The following is a 20,928-nucleotide window of genomic DNA, read 5'->3' as shown; positions in this document are numbered from 1 at the left end:
ACACCCATTCAATTCATTTGCTCAGTGTAAATCCCCCCCGGCTGCTCTGGATCCACGCTGGGTCCATTCTTTAAGATACAAAGGGATCTCAGGTCCATGTGTTTGGAAATAAAACCAGATCAGTGTAAGTTATATCAGCTTGTTTACACTCTAAAACAAAAAGGAAAGTCTTAAATGAACTAGTTCGTGGATAAGACAGACTGGACATTTCAATATTTCCCAATATGTTAAGTATTGTCACCTATTCTCTCCTCTCTTTTCAGGTACTTGTCACTGCTTAAGATGTCATTACCTCTGTTGGGACTGTTAAATGGTTCCATAAAGAAAAATGAAATATTCATTAAGGCGGTTAATAATTCATTCTGATAAAATGCACTATGTGGTTTGCAGAGTGAAGATGAATGCATAACGGGTGCACGCTCAGCATATTTGTGCTGGGGAATGTTTTTATTTCGTGATAGCAAAAGAAGGAAAATGAATTGAAAGTTCATTTTCACTTTTTGTTCTATAAGTTATGCTAAATGATAAAATAGATGCTTTCCAAGCAGTTTCAAACTAAGAAACAATTAAAGGGTTGTATGGGGTGTGCATTTAAACATCCTTTATCACATTGTAAGTGTTAGCTTGACCTAATTCCCACAGCTAGGGGAAGAACTGTGAGAAGCACTTTGTACTTTGCTGCTTGAAAATTGGAACCATAACCTCTGCTTATCATGTGACAAAAGGCTGCAGAACGAAACTGTACATTCATAATTTCATGAGCAGATTTTGCTATTAGTGCAAATATCCAGTTGCTGCTCCAGATGTCACATGAAACGTCCGCTGGCTCCCCTGTCCAGAGCCGGCAGTAAGTGTGTGCACGTTGCTTCAGTTAACACCGGAGTGGTAAAGTGTTCCCACACCGCTGCGCTGCAGTGTAAACACCGCTCATCCAAACACTGTCAAACTAATTTCCTCACACCGCAGAGCTTCATTTTGGCTTTCAGATGAATCACTCCTTCCTCTAATTATCAGTTGTGACACCCACAATCACGGGGAGACTGTAGCACTGACTAAATGGCATATCTTTTGTGTTATAATTCTGTGCATCTTGACAAACATGACCCATTAAACAACCCTGTGGCCTTTTTTTCAAGAGCGACGATTACACTAATTAAAACGGCAAAACATCTGAGGGGGCTGCAGACGTGCCAGAATTAAACAGGTCATTAAATCAGCCGAGGAATATGTCAACATCCACGCTGCCTGTCGCTCCCACAATGCTTTGCTTTGAGAGGAAGGGAACAAATATACCTTGTGTACCGAAATGTGCTCATGATTTACATGATATCACATACGGAAAGTGACATTTCTATGGGGGGCCTTGAGGTTTAAAACACAACAACATTGGACAGTTAACACTTAAAACACAACATAAATTTGCAATGATGATGGTAATGAAACATTTAATGATGTGGTTTCTAAAATGTAGAAAAACAAAAATAGTATTATAAAATGTGTTTTCTAAAGTGTATTGTTTCACTGTAATAAGTTTTCCTTATTGTTGTGCTTTCAGAAAGTCAGTGTTTTTTTGTTGCTCTGTTTTGTAAAGTAGTTCACACCAATGCGATTGTGTTTTGCCCCTCAGAGCCCCCATACAGTAGTTTTCCAATGGGAACAAGTACAATTTCCTCCGTGAAAACTACGTTCCCTTAAAAATTGGCGGTACTCTTATGAAGATAAAACATTTTTATAAATGTAATAATGATTAAAACCTTTATTTACACATGGAAAATTCAACGGTAGCAAGTCTCACAAGTTGCAGTTACACGATAAAACACACTGCAGCAGCTAATATGTTATAATAAAAACAATACAAAAAACCCAACAAAGCAACACTACCACGTCTGATGTTCACGTCCCGTTAGCTGTGAGCCGTTTTCAACGTTTGCCTTTATCAGATGCATCTCAGAGATGGAGTTAATCCTCTCCTAGCCGGCGATAGCAGCAAGTGATAGCGCTGATGTCGTGTTACCACCAACATATGTTCCCTTTCATACAACAGCAGCTTTTCAACCATTTAATGGGATTGTTGTTGTTTTTTTTCACTTTCTCCCCCCTACACTCCACACAACAAACACTTTTCCTAGAAGTGGTTCGACATGTGCCCAAGGAGTTTGTCTCTGCGTTTCACAACAAATCAGCCTAGGTCAGGGGGCTAAGATTGGCCTCCAGGAACAGACTAGTGAAAAGCTCCTCGACACAACGATGAGGGGAAAGTGGATTTTCCAGCTTAAAAGCAGAATCATCTCTGCTCGGGGCATTGTCCTGTGTTCCAAGGGATTAATAAAGTGAGATGCTATTGATACGACGCAGGGCTGCTGTTGGATCAGCGCTAACCCTGTTCACCGATAACTAGTAGCTTAAAGAAATGGCTACATGGCTTCTACGTATGGATAACACATATTCTCAGATGCTTTATGAAACCTAAGAAAACCTTCTTGAAAAGTTCTTTAGTTGTCGAATGTGCAATCCACACCTGTAAATAAAAGACTCATAAACCCCAAAGCTCCAGAATTCTCTGAAATTCGTCTTCTTTTCTGTCCCGTTAATGAAGCATCTCTGATGTTTCCTCACTCCTCAGTCAAGATATATTTTTCATAGTAGTCATCAAAGTGAAGAAATCCCACGTTGTCCTTTGATGTGCTTAACGCAGTTTTAACACTCGTCTCATTACAGAGATAATTAATAGTTTAATTAGCACCAATTCTCACCAACCGACAGCCGCTCAGCTCATGTGATTTGCTTGGATCTAAAATGATGGAAAAGCTGGATTTTTCAAATTTCAGCATTTGTTTTTCGTGCTCTTCTCATATCTAGCTCAGGTTTTTGTGTCATAAATTGCCCACAAACTTTTTATTTCTGACGTTTAGTTCATTTTTGCCCCGTCCCGTTTCAGCCGACACAGCAAAGCCATGAGAACGCTGCTCCTCACCAGGGGACAAAGTGCCCAAATATGTGCAATGCAAACAACTTAGTTGGGATTAATTTGAATTATCATTACCTTGAAGCAAAGCAATCATTCTCAATGGTTGGGGGGAAAAAAATAAAAAATACATAGAAGCACGCATTATGAATAAAAGTAATTATCATGCTTGTGCTTCTTTGCATTCTGTTTGCAATTAACACTTCCTGGAATCTGAACGAAGCGCGAGGCGGCTGCGGAGGCAAACGCTGCAGATCCAAAAAGATCAAAGTAACGGCGAGAGGAATCGAGGAGTTTACAGATGCTGAAGAGAGCTCATCGCACAATGAGCAGCGAGTGTAGGCTTGTAGACGCAGCGCGGGCCTCTTGTTCAGGCTGAGAAACAATAGCTTGTCTCCCAACATGGGTGAGGGCCAACAGCAAAGCCTCCGTTTCATGTCTCACCCCCCGCCCAAAATGTTCACTCAACTTCCAGTTTACAACTGCTCACACACTGTTTACAGCAGCCAAATTTCATTTTCTTCTCCCAAATCCTATCGCACATTATCCTGTACATTGCATTAGGGCCCTAATCTTTCCTTTCTCTCCCTCGGAAGAAGAATAGGAGCGCCTTCATGATTAACCCACTTTACAGCAATAAATAAACGCATCATCCAGTAATGTACACCAGATTTAATTTGAAGGGGTGGGGGGGGAGAAAAAAAAAGACCAGAACACTCAAATCACTGAAATGTAATGAAAAATAACACAATGCAGACACCAATGGGCGCCTTAGGAATTAATTTGAATGCTACATAATTTTCTCTCTCTCTTGTACCCTCTGGAATGGTTTTTCCTCAGTTAACTGTGTGACTACCCCCCCACACACACACACACTCAAGTCTTCAAAATATACCAAGAGAATAAAAAGAAACAGGATCAGTTCGCCATAAAAAACACTGCTTTTATCAAATTTACTTAAAAAACAACAGTCGTTCTCCTCTGAGTTTGTTCACATGAAGCCCATGTTGCTTTTGGTTTCCCATCGTCTCTTAGCCTCAAACCTGCAACGCAGAAAAAAACATTCAGTGACTGAACCCTTTATGAATACATTTTAGCTGTCAACTTCAATCACTGCGTGAGTAATCATTGAAAAGTCCAGCTAATGCCGGTCTCAGTTGCTCTATCATTACTGTGCTTGAGCCCAGAGTGTCAGACGTGGCAGATGTGATGGCAAACGCAATCACAAGGATGGAGAGAGAGAGAGAGAGAGAGAGAAAGAGAGGGAAAGAGAGGGAGACGTCCTACCCCCAGGCTATTTGGTTCTGTCTTTTCTGTGCTGCCCTCAAAGCTTCCTCTTCCTGTTTGCGAAGCACGAAGTCACGGCAATCAGCGGCTTCAGCGATTTTCACGGCCAGCTATTTAGAGGCAGACAGAGGAGAGGCCCGTTAGAGAATGGAAATCAGTCTGTGGCGAGAAAAAAGCTTTCTGACTGATGTGACAGGGTGGCTTCTCGTCAGCGTCCCTGCCTCCCTGTGCTGCCTCCTCTGCACCTCAGCAGTGAGCTCAACAACACAGGAATGCTGTCCTGCTAGCCTAGAACTGAACACATTCTACATTAGGACGGGTGATAAGGGTTTAACATAAAGTACACAAAGTAACTCTTGCATTAGAGAAACATACATCATGTATATTAAAACCGAGGCATTAAACATGATGCAACAAGATGAAGCAGCAGCATGTGAAAATATACATAAAAAATAGAACAGGTAAAGAGTAATATCAGGGGAATTGTAGATGTGTAATGAGCATATAATGCCATAATAAATATATAATAATTATATACATGTTTGGCTTTTTTTTCATTGTATCCTGAAAAGCTTTGGAAGTTCAGTTTGATAATTGTTTACTCTCCGAATGCAATACAAAGACAAGTAGTTCTTCTCCTCTAAGACACCTGGTGGTTTTACTTTGTGTTCTTTTAGATTTTTTTATCATATCAAAAATGAGTTTTCTGTTTCTGAAACGGACTTTAAAGCTGAAACAATTAGTTGCTTAACCACTCCACAGAGAGTGTTGATAACTGATTAATCATTTAAGTCACTAGTATAAGAAAAAATGCCAAAATTGCCATCTTCTATAATATAAATATCTGATGGTTTTCTTTCAAAGTCAATTGAATAAATTTGAGATTTGGACTGTTGGTCAGTAAAAACAAACTAATTGAAGACTGTTTTCGGACTATTTTAGAGACCAAACGATAAATTAAGGAAAATAATTGGCAGATTAATCAATAATAAAAACAACTAGTACTTCCTGTATTTTTCTTTAGAAACAAGCCGTTTATAATCTGCAACACATAACATACAGGAAACATGTCTCGTTTAAAAGAGATGCAGTATAATGTGTGAAGTGTGCCGTAGCTCCATAAATTACAGGAACACTCTTTTATTAAAATTATTCTGATCTCTTTTGCCTTTTGTTTGAGGTGTTTTAAGAGGAAGCCCTATTTTAAAGCTCATTGCTTCTGGTCTCTCCCGCACATTGTTTCCATTTGATTACTTCTTTTTTTTTTTCTTGTTTAATGTGCAAATGAAATAACGAAATGAATAAATAAACACACGAGAAACAACATTCAGCATTTTGCCATTTTCCCCTCCGTCTCAAAAAACCTTGCAATGGCATTTTTCACCCATCGCCACCAGTATGAAAGATACTTTTTATTTCTGTTTGGAGTACTGCAGGCAGTCCCTGAAATCAGAAGTGAAGAGAATGACCGTGACTGCAAGAGGCAAACATTCAAATCCCGTGGAGGACGTATGTATTGTGAAGCAGAATAATCCCAATAACCCCAGTCACACAGAAGCACGGGAAACAAAGAGAAAAATCCTGCCTCCTCTGTCACTCCTGAGATAGGTTTATTATTCAAGCAAAGGCAAACTTTGATAAACAACTTGGAACAATTTCACCGAACCTTTGGGTAATTCTCTGTAATATTCAGAGTACAATCGGGGGGGGGGGTCTTAAGGTAATGAAGAAATGTGCCACCACTGCGCCACTTGAAGAAGAAAAAAAAAAAAAAGACCTGCTGGAGAAAAAAAAAAATGTTTCAATTATAATTAAGTGGGATAAACTTTATTAGAAAGACTGAAACTAAAATATCTCCTAATGCATGCTGGGATTAAGCAGGTCAGAGCGAGCAGGCAGGAAAAATTAAACTCTAAAGGGTTTTATCACCATATTTCAGGAACCAAGGGTGTAAAATGTTCTAATTTGGGATACATTAAAAGCCATAAAGGTCTTTCAGAAAGATTAATGGTACTTTGCTTGGATTTAAGATAAGGGCTTCGGCTGGCTGCAAGTGCTGGGCTCCGGCTGGGCCCTCAAGGCATTCATCTATACAGTCACTGGAAGATTTGTGAAAGCGTCTGCATAACCTGAAGCGTACATACTATGACAGCTCTCTAGTTCTTTGCCATTTTATAGGTTTTAAATTCCTCAAATCATGTTTTCCCCTCTTAAAGAGAGTTATAGCAGGGTGGCTGCTCTTACATTTTGATGGAGATTTGCAAGCAGATAAAACCACACCAGGGTTTTCCCTGCTCCTTGATGGAGTGCTCTAGGTGCTAAATGCTTCCGAGTGTCTGCGATGCACGCGGAGATTATAGACCAGACGCTTATTAAATTGTTGACAAATCTGAGAGCAGCTCCTGCTCTCTGTGTTTGCTGAAAAAAAAAAAAAAAAAGCCCACTTTAGCTCATTCTGGGAGCAAATCAAATGAAACTGCGTGACGCTAAATGGTTTCATTTGGAGATTTACAGCCAGAGCTGTTTCTCTTCTTCGACACCAGGATTACCCACATTAACCTGCTCTCCTGTGGGGTTGCATTTGAAATGCAAAAGGTCTGGAAAACACGCCTTCCCAAACATTGAGAAAGCAAAATTAAAACCCACCACCGTGCCCCTCATTTCCCCCTCTTTTAAATTCACAACATAGCGTTTACTATTTAAAAGCATTAAAGGTCTTTCCCTTTTTTTTTTTTTTTTTTTTTTTTATCAGTTAAGTCTCCACTCCCTGATTGTCTTTACTGGGGCTCAACATTAATGTCAACCAAGTTACCTAGGAGACAGAACAGATCAAAGAGACAAAAAAAAAACCCTCAAATGTCTGATTAATCAAGCCTGCAAACAGCTTATTTCTTTTAGCCTGCATGCAAGTATGAAAATGAGATTCCGAGAGCAGTACATTGTGCAGATTTGTTCATTCTTATCTGAACAAAGCCAGCGGCAGCTTATTTCATGGATCACTGGCACTGTCAGCGCTGCGGCGCCGAGCAGGTGACGGCTCCTCTTTCTGTGGCGAGAACAAAATTAGCAAAAAGTCGGCACAAATTAGCCTCTCATATTTTCAGTAATATGACATTATTTTTCATTTACTTTTTTGATCCACTTTTCAGGATTTTTTTTTTTTTCATCCCCCACCCCCAACCCCCTCCCCTTGCGTGCATCTTAGTGCCAAATCCTTTCACATCAGAGGCTGGGGGGAAAAATAAGAATGAAAGCACAAAGCAGGAGACGGGAAACCTCCTGCGTTCTTTGTTTATGTGGCTCCTAAAAGGCAATTCTTCCCACTCCACCACATGTTAATATACAATTAAATGTCCATCACAGCCGTGTTTCTGTTCCTTTTCTCTCTCTTTCTCTCTTTCTCTCTCTCTCTTGTGTGGCCTGGGCAGAGCCCTGTTAAAAACAAGGTTTATTCAGAGGATTAATACTCTGACCTTTGGAAGATTTGAGGGCAAAAAAAAAAATCATCACGCACAATGCTGGCACTGCAGCAGCAGCAGCAGCTTAGGGCCACTAGGAGGGTTAAGTCAATAGTACCGTTTTATGTTCATTCATGTTTGGGTCGTCATGGAGATTCAAGTGGAGACCCAAACATGGGGCCTTAATACTAAAAAAAAAAACCTCTGCATTGCTGCTGTATAAGCCATACACAAGATAACGCAAGTCTATCTAAATGACAGTTTCACACTCTGTTGTCATGTGCGTGTCTGTTCCATTGCGTCATTTCTGAGGTGTTTGACGAATAAAAGAAGCATTAGGAAGTCTTTATGAGCAGCACGGGCTTCACAAAAACACTGTGGCAATTAAACAGCAAGTGCAAAAAGACAATAGCTGAATGAAAGAGGAGAAAAAATACATCTCCGTGTGGATAAAGAGTTAAAGCTCCTATTAACAATACGAAATAAATGATGGCTTTAAGGAAGAAATGGCCTTAAATCCATTCATAAATTTCCTATCCAGGAAGCCTCTTCCAATTAAAACGTGTGAGAGGTGGATTAACAAGGGCTATATGGCTTTGCCTCGCTAAATCACCTCCCCGAGCTGCTCTGCTGCATTTGACGTGTAAACGATTAATGACCAGCCTAATTCCCTTATCACACTACCTTAATGCCTAAATAATGTGGCCTTAGTCAACTTTGGAAAGCAGGGCTATATAAGAAAGGAATGAATATCAGATTAGGCAGCTTGTGTGTTATTTCAGCATAATTTGTTAGAACTGAGGCGGAGGAGGGGGAAGAAAAATGTGTTTTCTGGCTGCAAAGCCCGAGCGTCGCAGTGACATCGGGAAGGTCAAAAGATCGAGAGGTCAATCAATGCCACCCGTATCGCATTAAAGAGGAAGGGAGGCAAGGTTTCATTCAGTTAGTTCATTTTGACACAAGTAAAGTGATAGACTGGAGTTTCAGGACTTGTATGAGACAATAGATGTGATGTGATCCAAAACAGTATTCAATGTGAACCTGCAGACCTCATCGGTTAAACAAAAAATGTAATCTATTATCAAAATGTTGCTAATCCCGGTAGTGGAGGAAAAAAATGTAGGATTCTTTACTAAAGTAAAGGTCGTAAAACCACGCTGTTAGATGTAGAAGTACTGAAACTGAAATGTATATTACATATTGCCACCAATGATAAGTCTTATTAGTCTACTCATTGTTTACTCGATTAATTGTTTGGTCCGAAAATGTCAATAACTAGTGAGAAATTTCTATTACATCTTTAAATAGCTTGTTTTGTCCAACCAATAAACCAAAGAAATGGGAAAGGAGCCATTTTTGAGATTAATCTGTTATCAAAATAGTTGCAGATTAATTTTCTGTCTATCAACTTAATCGATTATCAACTTATTGTTGCAGCTCATATTTACTACACTACTGGGTAGTTTAATATGTAATAATGCCTCATATTTTCATCGGATCATCGTATGTTTTGCATTGGAAAACGAAAAATGTAAACCAACAAGAGCTGTATATAAATGTAGTGGAGTAAAAAGTACAGTTGTCTTTCAATTATGGTCAAAGTAGGAGGTGGCATGACATGAATCAATATACTAGAAAATTTGAAATGTGCCCGCTACAAAGTATGGTGAATATCAATTAGTATGCCTTTAGTACTTCAAATGTGTAGTTAAGTACAGTGATGCACTTAGTTACATCCACTGGTCAGTTGATTTATTGATTAATCAACTAATCGCTGAAGCTCTGCTTACGGGTTTGATGGTAACTTGTATTTATCTAAATAACTTTGATAATGAATGCTTCAAAACTTAAGTCTGCAACACTGTTAAACCATGTGTAATGTGAAAGCATTAACAATTCCAATAGTCCAAACACAACACCATGCACCTCCATGTGGTTTCATGTAATCCTGCCTACACTTTGACAAACAGAATTACATGGCAAGCAAAAAGAAAGCCACTCCAGGGAAGGCGCAGTAAAACAGCCATGTCTACATTTTCCTCTGTTAGTAATCTGATGCTAGATACACATGACATCACATCTTTAGGGAGTAGACAAAAAAAGAAAAAATCTCTAAAAGTTCGCCTGCTTTGTGCACATTCCATTATCTCGCCTCTTCTGAGTAGGGTAGGCTTATTAGCAAGCTTTGAACTCACACTTACAATAATATGCCATCAACAGTTTTATAAGCTAATTAGAAAAAACAGTTTAATTAATGAGTGACTGGCAATAAAATGGCAATCATGAAAAAAGAAACCGAGGGTGCTAAGCTTCCACTACCACCAATTAAGGCCTAATTACAAACAAATTATATATGTGTTTTGCTGTGGGCTTTAATTTAAAAAAAAAAAAATGGCTTTAATTAAAAGAGAAAACATGCTAATTAATTAAACAGCACACAAATCTACATTGAAAAGTATGCTTTGTCTATCAAGTAATTAATGAAATACAATAATCCAAATGAGATTCCCAGGCATTTGATAAAAGCTTAGTACCCATTTCAAAATCCATTTCAAAATTAATGGGCGAAAATTTAATGTGAGTCATCCAGAGATACAATAAAAGTTCATTCGGTGATAAATTGCTTATGCTGAAGGAAAAATGAACAAAGAGGAGAGTTTCCCTAAACTCTCTGCGAGGTGGCCTGGGGGGGTCAGCCTCCTACCCCGATGTGGGGCGGGGATAGTCACAATCTGATAAAGCCCACTTTCCACAAAAGCGCCGCTCATTAATTTTTTGATTACAAACACGGGGCATAGCAGGGAGAAGGTGGCGAGGAGAAGAAAGAAGAAAAAAAAAGTGCTAAATAACATAAATATCATGAAACACTCTTAGTTCAGCTCTTTGTTTCGACTAAGCCACCATGTCTCCTCCGACAAAATGCCGCGACACCTTTGTTTCACAGCATTTAAGCGAGGCTTTCCAAAGGGTAGATTTCAAGGACAGTGGGGCTTTTCCTTTCAGCTGCCGCTCCTATTGAAATACGAGCCGGGACATAATGAAGGGATATTATAACCAGATCAAACACTACAGAAAGCATAAATGCCTCCAGTTAATACATATTCATTAGGTTAAGTATTGTTTATTAAGTGATCCAACAATTAGGAGGGTGAACTTTTTAAACAGTTTAGGGCTGTTAACAGGTTAATCCTGTTATAAACAGGGTCTATAGACAGGTCCACCAGCCAAAGGGCATCCAGAGAACAGGAAGCCACTGGTCAAAAATGAGGCTAGATTAGGGGTTGTTGAGCCAAATGGTTTCAGGCAATCAGTTGACAATCCAACACAACAAAGGCACAAAGAATAGTAATACTATGCACAACTTAATACGAATGCGTTGTGATTTTATACTGTAACATACCACTTGATCACTATAATATTTCTGTGGAAAATGTCGGAAACCACCGGATAAGCGACAAAAAAGCAAAGTGTTTGGCCTCTTTTCTCTGTCAGAGCAACTTCAGGTTTTACAGAAAATTATAATTAAAATCGTCAAGACTTTCTTCCACAAAGTCATGTAAGATGTTGCTGTGCTGAAGCAATATAATAGTTAGCCGGACTTCTTGAACAGGTTTCCCTGAGCAAGTTGCTGATGACATAAATATTTGTGAAAAACATGTTATAATGACAACTTCACAGAGCATGTAAATATATTCGGAGCCACATGCTGAAAGGTGCACAGTCTATGTTACCTTTATTGCCCTTCAGTGTGTTCTTTTAGCTCGATAATTAAAGCATCACTACTCCAGTAGAAGAAGACAGAAACAGTTTAATTTATGGCACCTGTGAAAACTACTGGTTCAAAGGTCAGTGAACATGAATTAGACCTGAACTGGACTACAGCCAGAGACTGGTTATTGGATGGAAATGTAACCAGTGAGTCAATCTATGAATACAATTGTGAGGTGTAAACATCCACTAGCCTATCATGTGCTCATCCCTTTCAAGAAGTTAACAATCTGAGGCCCATTTCCAACTGACTGACACTTTGTATCATTTACAGCTACTCCTTATATTATGTCTGAGCAGTTCAACTCCAGGTATGTCTGGAATATACTGATCCTCCATTATGCCAAGCTCTTATTCACTGTATAGACAGAAAATTTAAATTGCCTTTTTGAACATATATGTTTCTTTGTTTGTGGTGCCATTTGCAGGCCTGCTTATTTTGCGGTGGTTCAGGAGAAGCCAGCAGCCATGCAACTACTTATTATTTTTCATATTCTTTAGCTCCTGGAAGTACGGAAATGGACTTGACACCCCCTATTGTTAGAGACTAAGAGAGTTTCTGTTTTGAAGTGGTAATGCCACTCTAATAGCTGTGATGAGTGCTATGGGGGAACTGTAAACTCTAACATGCCGTGACAGTCTTTTGTGGTGAAATATGCCCACTTACTATATATAAAGTACAGCGCCTGACTATTTCAAAAGACCTCAGTGGTTCTGTGTTTTAAAAGAAAAAAGGAGAGGGGAAGAAATGATTTGTTGTAAGGATGATGTTGTATGAAATACTACAATGAGAAGGTTAATTAGTGTGACAAAGAAAGAACTGTACAGTAGAAGTTATTTTGATTCAAGGACAGCTCAATGAAGACACCAATTCAAATTAGCTCTGCATGGGACCCTCGTATGTTTAGTACAACATTTTGTTGGCGATACTAATCCAGGTTCAGAATATCATGTGGTTCTGATGGACCTTCAAAAGACTTTTCAAACAGTGAATTATTTAATTTGATGCAGTAAAAGTGATAACCTAGTAGTTTGTTGGTTTAAATCATAACTAAGTATCTTATTGAGTATGCAGATATAAATGGCACCTTATACAAACTAGAACTGGTCAGATGGAGTTCCGCAAGGATCAATGTTAGGAGTGTTACTCTTTTGAATATATGTAAATAATATGAAATCTGCAGTTGATTGTGAACATTTTCTCTATGCTGACGATTTGGCTTTGGTTGTTGAAAATGTACATTTCACTTTCAGAGTTTTTTCTATTTGCCTCCAACAATAAGCTTGCTCAAACAATTTCTTATGGTAAGATGCAGCGGAGTCAGAATAAAAGTTAGATCTTTTGGCTACCTTTTTTCTGGTAATATTATGCTTCAAATACTATTGAACTAAGTTTTACTGTTATGCACCATTCATTTAGCCAAATTCCTTGCATGTGTAACGTACTTGGCAATAAACTGTTTCTGATTCGTATTTTGAAGAAATTGTCCAGAATTACAATGCCTATCTAAAAAACACAAACGATATCCTATGATTATACAATGAAGAATTCACTATACAGGTAATTTATGTTACCATGGTCCTTCTAAGCAATAACAGACCGGCTTACAGCTTGTACAAAATAAGATGATACGCTACATTTTTGATTACAATAAAATAAATAATTTAAATATAGGGCATTTTGAATCATTAAATGGCTAAAGGCAGAATGAGTAAGATTTTTTAAGACGTATGACCCACTAAAGGTGTGTGGCGGTGTCTGCATCTACGGAGACCCTGCCCTTTGCCTGGATTCTCCTACTTTGCTTTGTTCGGGACATTTCTGGGCTTCGACCTCTATAAAAAAATGTAGCAACCAGGTGCCAGATCGTAAGAAAGCATCCAAGAAGACACTACGAAAAAAAAAAAAAATGCAGATTACCCTGACAGTGGTCAGAGGGCGCGTGCTTCTGGTGTCGTTGAGCCGAGGAGGAGGGGCCAACTTTAAATGTTGCATTAACAAACCGCAACTGAAACATCTTACTCATGTTGCCCTTAAACATTGCCAATATGGTTCAGTGTTTATCAGCAAGTCATATATATAAATATATAAATGCCTAAATGGCCTGGGTTTGTTCTATTTTAAGGTTTTTCAGCATGATAAAGTGCTGCATAGCTATAATACAGTGCAGCACAATCAAAATACAGCCCATATTCATAGATGTGGATCTACTGGATAAAATCCTAAAGTGTGGAACAGTTTGGAAGATAACCTGAGATACGGAATCTGCTACAGTTTTTAAAACAACTGTCAAACTTTTAAGATAGATTGTGTATGTACTGAACCAATACATTACACATTTTCCTATAGGTCACACTACACTTTAGATGACATAGGAAGCCCCACTATGCTTAGTACTACTGATGAGTTAGTCTTTGTGCTGCCTCATGAACCAAGAATAGCTGCAAAATCAATCCGTCAAATATGAGCTGCTGGATGCTATCAAGCCTCCTGACAGGCTGTGAGCTGTATATACCATATGTGTCAGTCACTCCATGTTATGCTAATTACTGCATTAATTAGCCCAAATGCAACTTGCAGCAGTGCAAAATAATGTGCAGCAATCAAGGGACGGAGACCCAGTCTCCCTAATTTGAGGATTTTCACCTTTTAATCTACTGAACTACTCGGACTACTTTAAAGGCGACAAGCTTTTTACATTATTTAGTGTCTTCTAAGTCTTGTGAAAGGAAATCTAAATGTGTTGAGATGGATCAACAGACATCTTTATGAGGAAAGACACCCTATCTGCACAGTTTAAAGGAATACATTAGGGAGCCATGTCTAAGCAATGTAGACGTAAATAATATTTTGTTACCTAAAAGGGGATGCGATTTCTTTGCGCTGTCTTTGTGGGCGTTAATACTTTCACTTAAAAGCGGAGCATGTCTCAGTGAATTCATCTAAAACAAAGACTTACAGCCTTGGGAAATATTTAAAAACTGTAATGAGAATAAAAAACCCAAACCTGCCTATATCCGAGCAGCGCGCCTCAGAAGTTTGACAGATGAAAGGACACATATCTCAGAATTTGTATGGAGGCTTCAAAACAGGTTTTTACCAAATTGTTTTAATGTTCAGATTAAAAAAGAAGAAAGTAGAGCAAATGGAAATCATTAATTGATTTGAGGGAGCCAAAAGCAGCAAAAACAAACATTTTTGTCTAAAAAAAGGGGGGACTCAGACAGCAAGCTCTCTATCTGCCTTCCATTTCCCTTTGCTTTGAGGAGATAAGTGGGAAAGCGTTAGATTGAGGATGAAAATACACTGAAACATTGTCATCCAACGTGTACCAGCGTTTTCTTAACAAAACAATGCCTAGAGGGACAAACAGGCCTCTTTAGTTCTTCACAGCTGTCGAAATGCCTTTGCATTTTTTGCGAGGAAAACCTGTTCCTATTCTTCCGTTGAAAAGCCTGCCACAATCATGTCTTGGTGTTATGACCGTAAACAAATTAAACATCTAAGCCATTCCGTACCAAATGAGCCACTCAATTATAACCTTGAAATTGATTCTGGCCACAGCGGGGATTATTGATCCTCTAAATGTTTGTCAGAGTGCTCCTGTCAAAAGTGAACAGGAGTGCGGTAAACAAACATTGGTTTTAATGCTATCTGCATTACAGGCTGCATCGTTTAAGATATAATATAATCCTTTCTAACTGATTCTGAATCCTTCTAACTTTTTTGCCTTTTAGCTGCCACTTCTCTCGTCATACTCCCCATATATATTCAGCAAAGCCTTCCTTTGTATTCAAAAGTGAAAAATAAAGAACTTTACATGTTTTGGGGATTTCAAAACGGTCAATTGACTAGACTCTTGTGAAATTAAGTTATCGCTGCTAAACAACGAGTTGTGGCTGCCAAACTGCTGTCACGTTCCCATCAGGGTTCTGGCAAGACACGAGGCAGGTGCCAGGGAGGCGAGAACCTCGGCTCAGGCTAAAACCAATCCACCAGCGCTCTAAGAGGCTTTCTCAAAGTACAGCGCAGGTGCCACTCACAAGAGCTTTCATTAAACTTCCCCATTTTTGACCACGCTGCTAGCAGTTAAGATGGGAATATAAGAGCTCTGATGCTGCACACTAATGTCCATTACACGCTGGAAATACCGGGGCCACGCATGTAATGGCAATTCAATGAATAGTACAACTGCTTTTTTTTCATTTCTAAACACAGATCCTTGTTGTTGGAGCCTACTTATTCATTCAAGAGGGTGAGGCTTAAAAGATTTAATGACTGAATATCATCTATTTAGGTGACATATCTAGTCTGAAGGTCAGATAATGTATTCTACAGTGATTTCTGGTTTACCGTCGCAGTGATATAGTATTCTGTAAGTGAAAGACAGTGGGTGTCCCTGCATCAGTGCAAAGACAAAAACTGTGGACCTTTGATAAAAACTCAAAAGGTAGAAGCCTTTGGACATAAAAAGAACATGAGGAGAGAAGTTAAATATGACTGAATATCGGTGAGAAACATCTAATCACGGGGCTTAAAATTCTGTTATGTGGCTGGGAGCAGTTGCCTGGCAACCAACAGAAACTCCAGGAAGTTACCGGTCGCCACCAAGATATAGTCCGGCACAAAACCTCCTGTGAAACGGCAAATTGTTGTTTTTCGCACAAAAGGATAAGAGGTGCTGTTAGGCAGATTTTGTTACCTTCCTCCAGAGCTTGACACCCTGTTTCCAGTCTCTATGCTAAGCTAAGCTAACTGGCTGCTGGCTCTTGCTACATATTTAGTGTACAGGCATGAGACTGGCATTCATTTTCTCATCTCTCTGCCAGAAAGTCAATTACCATTTAGATTCTTAGTCAATTTTTGGAAAAAATCTGCAACTATGGCAACCTTAACAATTAAACGTTTTGAATTCGCTACAACTTTCTTACTCACTTCTTCTCCATGGCATAAACTGACAAGAAAGGATTTATTACCTGGTTTCCATAACATAAACCTAAAGTACAGTATCGGGGCGTTACATTATATGGGAGACTCCTGTGTTTCTATGTTGAGATATTTCCTGAACCAGCGGCCCCACCTTCTTTGCAACTCTATTGCAATCCAACAATGAAACCTTAGCCCAGAGTGTTACACTTGTTTGTGTTGCTATTATCACAAAATGCAAGGGCTTATGGGATGCTGTGAGCAACATGCATCATGAAACAAAGAAGTTTAACTTTGATGCTCGGCAAGTACCGCAATTCCCCCAGTGGAGAAGTAACACTGCAGCTGTATGTCTTTTTAACCACAATTACATGTGTGTGTGGGCTACATTTTATGCTAAATTAGTTTCAAACCACTTGATCCTTGATGCCTGCCAAGGCGGTTAGTTACAAAACTTCAGGCACTGCATTTAGGGACATGTACACTTCAAAGGTATGAAACTCTTACCTGGAGAATGATTTAACAGTCGGCTTGAAAGCAATGTACCCTTCATTAAAAAGCAGAGCCAAAAGTCCTTTAGACACTGCAGCACTTCAAAACTAAGGGGAGGGCTTTCCATTAACTCAATGGAAAAGGGCTGCAGGACTGAATGGTGGGTGTCTGCGTGTGTGTTTTTTGTTCCTCTATGTCTTTGCAGCAGAAATGGCCACGGATCCATTAGCCTGATTTGTCACAGCGGGAGCACCCCCAAAGATCTCTTATCAGCACAACGTACCTCTCGAGTGGCGAGTCTGTCGCTCATCTCCTCCGCCTTTGCAATGTCCCCTTCAGCTATGGCCCCCTCTATGCTCTTTTCTAGGCCGGACTGCAGAAGAGGGGGGAAAAAAATTCAGTTTTTTTTTTTCTGAAATAGGGGTAGAGAGAAAAAAAAAATCAAAGAGTAACTTCAAAAGTCCCCAGGGCCTTATTTTTAATATGATTGCCATTACTACAAATATGTAGATTTCCCTTCACAAATGAAAACCTTTTTGATTGGATATTAGTGGGGAAATCTTAGAAATGCTACAGGAGATTACCAAACATAAATGTGACTCTTTAATTACACATTTCCATTACAGGCCTAAGCAGAAGGGGGTGCATAGAGGCCCCCGGTTACTGATGGCGAGGCAGTTCTGCTGTGATGAGACTATCTGAGAAAGCCGAGCACCAGATTTCTTCTGCCTCCAAATTTCATCATGCTAAAATAAAAAAATAAAATACACTGGAGAAAGGCTGTAACTATTAATGTGTCCCTTCTGATGTATTGTTTGAGGACCTTGTCTCAACTGTAAAAGTAGGAGGACGATGCCATCAGGCTTAAAAACGCAGAATTAGTACAACAATTTTCTCCGTAACTCTAGTTGCTTGATTTTGCTTTATATAGTTTATTATTCTGCATATAAACGGAAGCTGACACTGATGCAACCTGCTTTGTGATCTCAATTATCGTCTATTGTATCGCTCAACAAACAACTCTAACTGACAGACCATCATCTTTTATGCCATGAAACATTTTTTTAAGGTCACTGAAGAACTGCTGGTAGCAGATTAATTAATGACATCTGGCTGCTATGACAGCTTTTTCCTCAAATGACTGTGTGAAATACTTGGCAGAATAAAAAAAATATGATGTATTAATTACAAGGAACTGCATTTGAGGGATGAAGGAGCCCCCTCATTATATTGATGTGACAAGTTCTGTTTCATTCAGCTTGTTAATCATTTCTTTTTATCCTTTCATAGTTGCCCTATTCAAAAGGAGGCTAAAATCAGCAAAAACTCAATTTTATGCTGCTCTTAGATAAATTAAGCACAAAATACTCCAAAATAATCATTAAAAGGATTTCAAATTGAAATGAGAATAGTTCCCATTCACTGGGTCAGCTATAATGTTCATCAAGCTTGCAAATATTTTTTTGCTTCATCGACAGTTTGCAAGCCTGTGCATAAAGCGTTCATTCATCTTTAAGCGAGGAATGTATCCAAATGAAAGAAAGTAATTTATAATTTCTTTCAATTATGAATTCCACAGCAGTTGCACATGCCCGTTTAGTATCTAACAATTAATTTAAGTGTTCTAGCTGCAGTCACAGTCGCTGTATCAGGTGCTCTAACCCTCTCTTCTTTGTCAAGCAAAATTTTGATTTTCATTAGGTTTCTTGCAGAAGAAAAACCTACACTTCACTTCAATCTCAGGCACACGAGAAAGGAGATTCACCGTAATCTTATCACTAAATGTAGCCAAACATAATCCCTAATATTCATCTCAGTGTCAGGTTCAGCAAGCGAAAGGATTCTTCTAATCCACATGTCATATCAAGTAAAACAATGAGGGGATACAGTGGCACGGAAACACAAAGGATGGGAAGGTGTTACTAACAGCTACGACTGACACAGTATTAAACCTCAGCAGATAAGTTGCGAGGCAGCAGTCTTTGTTACCTTCGGAGGGGGTTTGGAACATGCGGGGGGATGAAATCGATCGTTTGCACCGAAGTGCTGCTTAAGATCATCCCAGTGCTTCTCCCGCTCCTCCTGACGCTCTCTGCTGACAGAGAGAATGTGAGTTAATGTTCATAACATGCAGCCCCGCACTGTGATGAGGCAAACTACCACTGTCCACCCTGCAGCTGGACTCTATTTCTATCGCTACATGCTGATATCGGATCAATTTGTGAGTGACGCAGCATGGTAACACCATCGGTGATGGTGAAAAGGTATAATATTGGCACACTCTGCCTCATTAATCTTCCCTGAAACACAAAGCAGCTATTATGCTACACTGGTTGATGCTCCAAACAAATGGATGTTTAAGCAAATTATTGCTTTACTATAAATGATCTCTGTTTCTTGCACGTCTACAACAAATCACGTAGATTGCCATTTTATAAAGCATACAATACGTTTTTAGCCATTCGATTATATTCCTGTCAATTAGTTATGAGCATCAGCTTGCAGTAAACTTACTTGCTTGTGTTAGATCGTCCATTACAGCTATCACGTCTGCTTTTATCTTCGTTAAAAGAAAGTTGTCATTTCGTGGTTGTGCCGTTTGACAATCTGAGATTTGGCTGCATTCACAAGCTTTTGATTCTGGCAGTCCACAGTTGCATGTGAAGAGTTCCCTGAATCTTTTCTTGTATAAATTAATTTAACTGGTTGGACATAAACATTTGGTACCTTGTCTCTGTGGGTTCCTCACTCTCTGTTCCTGTTGATTGACATAAGAGACACAGTTAGATGTTAGTAGGATACTTTGATACAAATAAGCATCATCTTAGGTGCTCTGTTATTTAAAGTATTAAGAGGGTAGCCTAAATTTTTAATACGGGTGAAAGTGTTACAATTTTATTATTTTTCTCTCCTTTTGTCATAAAGACTGATTCAACTTTTAACCACTGGATTTCACAAAATAGATAGGCTACTAACAGAAGCAACCATTGCGGCTCAACATCAGCTTACAGTATCAAGCATTACATTTGCATTATATTATCACTGACACCTTTCTTATGTCGTCTTCTTTTTTTTCTTTGTCTGGGCCCCTTCATTGTCTTCATCTCGTCATTCTTCTTCCGTAGATCCTGGAATTTCTGTAACACACACACACACACACACACACACACACACACACACACACACACAGACACACACCACAACCATTGATCTACCTCTGCTGTACACATTATGTTATTATACACACATATGTTGTCCAACAGGGTGACAAGAAACGTTTATTCACATTAGAATTGCTCAAGAAGGACTGGGGATTCAACTGAAATTGTTAATGTATTGTAATTGTTAATAAAACCGTGTGTTATTTATATAATTGTGTTTTATTTCAGAATTAGTCCTCACTTACATACAACAGCACCACAGGTACACTACAGCTAGCTTGTATTTCACAGAATGAATGCTTATCTTAGCTCACTGCATACCAAATCCACATACTTGCCACATTTCCTGGGATATACCAGGCATACTGCTTTTCGGGGAATCACTGTCTGCATCACTGGCAGTATGAGTCGACTGTGCCTCCACCGTCGGTGCTCTTGTGTTTTCCCCGGCAGAGCTCAACTTTTCTGCAGAGCCCTCACACTTCTGTGCCTCCCTCTTCTCCTCAACACCATCCTCCTCGTCATCTGGACTAAGGTCGTCTTCGGTTAAACCTTTGGGCAAGAGTCCGCTGTACATTCCGAGTCAGTAGATGACACTCAGATTATACGTTAATGTATCATTTGGCTGGATTAAAAACGGTCAGAAATGGGTCAATTATGGATTTTGACAGCAGCTAATGGAGCAGGCTCTCATTTCCGGGTAAACACTGTGACGTATACGATACGCGAGCACCGATTGGCTGAAAACTAGGAACGTTGAGCACATGGTCCAATCGGAACGGTTCTTATGAAGAGACCGAAGCTCTCATTGGTTGTTTGTGTAGCACAGTGTTTAACAGTAAGGGGATCGTTTGAGTTTTGTTTAGCTAG

The 20,928-nt window shown here is 39.3% G+C and overlaps 1 protein-coding gene across 2 annotated transcripts; it reads right to left on the bottom strand.

Moving 5' to 3' along the window:
- Positions 1-1,796: 1,796 nt before the first annotated feature.
- fam204a (family with sequence similarity 204 member A) lies at positions 1,797-20,758 on the bottom strand. Of its 2 annotated transcripts, none has more exons than XM_054600414.1 (7): positions 20,393-20,758; positions 19,947-20,034; positions 19,625-19,655; positions 18,887-18,992; positions 17,181-17,270; positions 4,253-4,362; positions 1,797-4,008 (listed from the first exon to the last, which is right to left on the bottom strand). In XM_054600414.1, exons 1-7 carry the CDS (start codon positions 20,633-20,635, stop codon positions 3,957-3,959), a joined length of 720 nt encoding a protein of 239 aa, XP_054456389.1. In that variant the 5' UTR covers positions 20,636-20,758; the 3' UTR covers positions 1,797-3,956. The 2 variants fall into 2 exon arrangements, with proteins under 2 accessions (XP_054456389.1, XP_054456390.1); XM_054600415.1 differs by having other exon boundaries at positions 18,887-18,989.
- Positions 20,759-20,928: the final 170 nt, after the last annotated feature.

Source organism: Anoplopoma fimbria, chromosome 6, assembly GCF_027596085.1.
Source record: "Anoplopoma fimbria isolate UVic2021 breed Golden Eagle Sablefish chromosome 6, Afim_UVic_2022, whole genome shotgun sequence".
NCBI lineage: Eukaryota > Metazoa > Chordata > Actinopteri > Perciformes > Anoplopomatidae > Anoplopoma > Anoplopoma fimbria.
This window is presented reverse-complemented; position numbering and strand designations above follow the sequence as displayed.